Source organism: Penaeus japonicus, unplaced genomic scaffold, assembly GCF_977035675.1.
Source record: "Penaeus japonicus unplaced genomic scaffold, GWHDUDI00000001_assembly GWHDUDI00000019, whole genome shotgun sequence".
Classification (NCBI taxonomy): domain Eukaryota; kingdom Metazoa; phylum Arthropoda; class Malacostraca; order Decapoda; family Penaeidae; genus Penaeus; species Penaeus japonicus.
Genome location: NW_028234421.1, coordinates 9,321,186 through 9,326,185, shown reverse-complemented (window position 1 = coordinate 9,326,185; position 5,000 = coordinate 9,321,186). Strand labels below are relative to the sequence as shown.

The 5,000-nt window shown below is 35.9% G+C and overlaps 1 protein-coding gene across 1 annotated transcript in view; it reads right to left on the bottom strand.

Annotated features, from left to right (window-relative positions):
* LOC122250132 (Fanconi anemia group J protein homolog) overlaps nt 1-5,000 on the bottom strand; it is a 619,197-nt gene that overhangs the window by 1,962 nt on the left and 612,235 nt on the right. The window contains exons 16-22 of the mRNA XM_086547111.1: nt 4,789-4,973; nt 4,366-4,488; nt 4,040-4,148; nt 3,163-3,287; nt 2,640-2,885; nt 1,306-2,417; nt 973-1,079 (exon numbers count right to left, since the gene is read on the bottom strand). Of these exons, the coding sequence (XP_086403237.1) occupies nt 973-1,079; nt 1,306-2,417; nt 2,640-2,885; nt 3,163-3,287; nt 4,040-4,148; nt 4,366-4,488; nt 4,789-4,973 (2,007 nt within the window). The remainder of the gene's footprint in view (nt 1-972; nt 1,080-1,305; nt 2,418-2,639; nt 2,886-3,162; nt 3,288-4,039; nt 4,149-4,365; nt 4,489-4,788; nt 4,974-5,000) is intronic.

Below are 5,000 nucleotides of genomic sequence, written 5' to 3'. Positions count from 1 at the left end.
GAAAACTAATGATGAATTTACAGTTTTTTATCCCTATTCTTGGCCACTACATAAACAAATGATAATGATCTTTTGGTACTGTTATACTTGGCATGATGTACACAGGGTTGTACAACTCCACAAGTTTTCTTGTGAAGTTGTATCACAGTATTTCTGCTCATTTTACTGTACCGAATGTTGGTTGACAAACCATTCATTATGCAGCTATTTGAATAAGAATCTGAATGGGAATCACTTGTTATATAGCAAGTCACTTTGGATAAAACAAGCATCTTTATTGTCATAATTTATCATCCTCTACTTTAAATTATCAAATTCCTTGAACCTTTCAAAAAGATTAATTTGATATATTCACAATATCTTAACTCTATCTTTATTGTACTAAGATAAATATGTTTGGGGGATTTAACTATTTAATCAATACTAAGAACTTTCTGAACCTATATATCATAAATCTGAAACTCATATTTCCTTTGCACAGATATAAATTAATAAAAGGTATAGTATTTAGTGTTTCATATAAGGCTAATTAGGTCTGCATCTTGTGCACTGCAAAATCAATTCCATTACTATGAAGATCAATAATCTATTCATTTTGGGTCCATCCTTAACTCAAGTCATATGAATATTTCACTGTGGTCAAATGATGTCCTATCATGTTATGATCTTCCCCTCTAAATACAAATTTTACATGTTACATATGTATATACTTATTGCACTTACATTTATGTAGACACTTTGTTCTTGACTTGTCAAAAAAAAATACAAAATACAAAAAACACCTCTAGGCATCCCATAGAATTAAGCGGGTGTAACACGTTCTGAGAGGCGCAGTGCAGCATCGCACTGGGAGAGATCTCGCATGTTGAAGTTGCATGCCCTTGTTATCTTCATGGAGGGAGCAGCATTAGGTAAATAATTGTGAAAGGGTTAAGGTAGGGTCCCACAAATCAAATAAATGCAAATGATTACCTGGTTAAGATTGAAGTCATCTAAGTCTGAGTCATCTGCTGTTGGAGCAGCTTGGCTTGAGACATTCTGGCTGAATAATGGCCTTTTTCTTGAAACTTTACAACACTCTGCAAATAATCTTAACATTAGACAAAGCTGTGTCCACAGTAAAACATATATAATGTTCATAATGGTTTAGTAATATCAAAAGCAAATTCCATACAAATAATAAATCAATGTAAATTTTAAAGATTAGTAATGACATGACAATATTACACTTTGAGTAAATCTAATGTTTTTGTGTTTAAGAATTCTTGAATGTTTTGTCAATGTGATTTGGGTGGAATGCCTTACCACTGTTTTCCTTTCCACAGTTAGCTTTGCCACAGCCCTTTGATGGTTTCACAGATTTTCCTTCTAATTTCTTTGACTTTTCTGTTGACTTAGGTAACTGCTCTTTTGGTGGTGTTACCCTTTTCCTCTGATATGCTGAATAACTGCTAAATATTGGTGCTAACCGAACGTTTGAGGATTTCTTCAAAACATTAGGTTTTTCTTTTTTTTCCTCATTCTGTTTGCTTTTTTCTGGTGAAGTATTAGCAAAAAGGTCCTCATCTGAGTCAAACATCTGTGGTGAAGAACTTCTCTCAAGTGAGGTTGATGCTGATGCCCCCACCTTGCTCCCACCATTAACAATTTCCTGTCCAAGGTTCCTCTTTGAGTGTGACCCTGTTTCTCTGATGTCAGACTGCACTGAGGAAGAATTTGCTTTTGATCTGATCTCAGTCTCTAGCAGCTCTTTGAGGGGGGATACATGAACTTTACTTTTTGGATCGATATACTGAAACTCGTACACTTCATGGTCTGCTGTTGAGGAACTCTCTTCCTTTGGTTCTCCATCGCTCTGGATATGGCTACTATTTGCCTCTGAACTTGGCAAAAAAAATGATTTCCTTCTTTTGGGAGGATTAGCTGTAGCCTCATTAGCTGAATGTGGCACCTGAGACACATTCCAAAATGGAGTCTCCTTGGAAGAACTATTAATGGTTAATGCACTAGCACTGTCCTTCTTGTTAGAGGATTCTGATGAGGGAAGATTTGAGCTTTTTGGGTCTGACACCTGAGTTGAGGTGATAAGCAATCTACTGGGTGGAATGACCAAGTCACCCGGTGTAGAGCACAAATCGTCATCAAGATCAACTTCGTTGCGACCTCCAACTATTGTTGAACTAAACTGTGATGGTAATATAATGCCCATATCATTTCTAACACTTGTATCATGAGCAGCTGTGGTGTTCTGAGTTGAATCTAAACCATCTACAAGTAAGGACAAAGCTCCTGCTGTTGTTGATGCACTGGCCTCAGAGATTAGCAATGTCTTGGCTGTCTGAAATTTGCTAGACATCCCACACACTGAATCCTCCCCAACTGGATTCTCCTCTTTCACTGATGTTTGAGTCTCCGTGCTGTAAACAAATAATTAATGAAAATCAAATCACACGCACTCAAGTTAAGTGATTAGTTATCAAGCATCAATAACCATGACAAACATATTAATATTCCTACAATAATCCACAGACACTGAAATCTTCCAAAAAGTAAAAAAAAGAAAAAAAAAAGAGGGGGGGGGGGGGGAGAACATCACCAAAAAACAAAAGCACACAAACAAACAAGCAAAAATAACATACCTTTCAGGTTTCTTTGGAGGATTAGCAGTCATATTTGCCGCAAACTGATTGAGGCTGGAGAGCGCCATGGCATAACTGGGATGATGCATGATCTTACTGCGCACCCACTTGGAAAGCCCCTTCGTATACTTGTTCTGCTGGACCCCACTGCTCAGGCTGCCTCTTTGATACCTTTCGTCAACAAGAATCAGGGCACCCCAGTCGTAGCGGTGACGTAAGCACCGCCCAAGAGCCTGATTTATTGCCCTACAATGCAAGAAAACAATTTAAGGAAATTGTAGTCATATTTCTATTGAGAAACTTCTATTGACCTATATAGAACCTCAAGTAACAATACAATAAGAATGAAACAGGTAGCATGACAAATCATAAAAAATCATAAATAGTTACATATTCAAAGTCAAAAAACTACTATAGGAACAAGAAGGAATCATCCAAGACATAGAGTGGACAATCTGAGTTTCCAACTCATCTCAAAGACTCATCTACAAGATCCATACTAAAAACTTAGTGAAGACCTTACCTATATGCCTGGATTTCATACCAATCCCCGCCAGAAAGAAGACCTCGAGTGCGACAGTGGCTATTATTGTACTGTCTCTTAAGATCGACTTGAATGTCCTTCACACTTGGAAAGGGAATTCCAACCTACAGAAAAAAAGGTTAAAATCTATCTATCTTGTACTTATGAATTCCAAATCAAATATTATCTCAATGTGATTATGGTGGAATAATAGTCTCCTCTTCACTGGTAAATGTCATTTTATGCAGAGAGACAGTAGTGAGGACATGAATGTTTTGCTTTAAAAAAATTTAATCTTGTATTCAGGTTACAATTTTCAAAAAGTGTGCATTTTCATAATAAAGTCACATTTTTTCTCACTTGAATGAGAAAAATATACAAAAATAAAAGACTATGATAATCAGATATGTCCTACTTATGTTTTTCTAAATATTATGAGACTAGTCCTGTCTTTATTGATCAAAAATTACAACCTAGAAAACTGAAATCTTTTTATTTTTTAAAACTAAAATCTTTATATTTTTTTTAAATTATTTTCTGGGGAGTTCTCTCATTTGGGTGTCCCCCAAAAAAAGTAATGAAAAAAAAAGAAAGCATAATGTTAACACACAATCTATGAAGACAATTTTTTTATCATTGATCTTTATCATTCTCCTAAAAAGCAATCCATATACCTTCCTTAATATGTCTCAGCTTAACTTCCAGTATATAAGAGAAGCTCAGGAACACTACACACACATGCATAAAATGTTAGTTACTTAGTATTTAATTTTCATTATCTATTTTTGCTTCCCTGAATTAAAGTTAAAAAAAAAGAAAAAATTCTGTGATCTGCATCATACTGCATTCAAGATACATCTCTTCCTAGACCACTTACAGCTATAACCGCACGAGCATTATCATCGGTGAAGTCCAGGCCTTCACTAACTTTCCCTCGACACACTGCCATGAAAAACGCGCCAGTCACTTCACTCTCATGATCTTCCCTGGTGAAAGAAGATATACAATTAAATCCAAAATGAGATGCAATTTTAAATGAAAGGATGTTTGTTCTTATTAAATATATAAGAGCATTTAAGTATCTTGAGAAAATATGTAAGAGCATTTTAGTATCCTGAGAAAACAATGCAATTTAGTGTAAAAAAGGGTTGAAACCCATAACCCTCATTACAATGCAATTTAAACACAAGCACAAATAGATACCCAGTTCGTCGTATGGTGTCATAGAAGAGTTTCATTGTCTCTTCAAATTCCTCCCCGTTGCGAGGCTCACACATACTGATCTTTACTTTGTTCAGTTCCTCCCAAACCCCTGTAATCTGCCATCTGTTGGGGAGGGAAAAGAAGAAAGGAATATGATATGTTATTAAATGGTAAGGGAGAAGATGCAAAAAGATTTAAAAGTAATGTTTTTCTATTCAAAGACTATGATAATTTCTCTAATGATTAAAGTCTAAGACAGTTTTTATAATACTCTTACAATAACACAAAAGACATGGTATAACCAAAACTTGGATTTTCTATCAAATTAAAATAATGTCATTAATGATTTGTAATAGAAACAGAAAACAATAATATACAACAAAATAAAATCCGACCACAGCTCATGTCACATCATCACTCTACCTATCAAGGAGTTTGTTGAGCAGGGCATAGGAGGGTAGAAAGCACAAGACCCCTCTGGGAACGGCACGACACACGTCCAGCACCAGCTTCCCTAACTCGTCTTGGAATCCCCAGGTCTCTGTGTGCCGGTATGTAGCTTGTAGCATCTGGTCTGTTGGTCCTTTTCCAATAGTGCCGACCCATACCTGTAGCAAGTTAAACTGAATTAAATG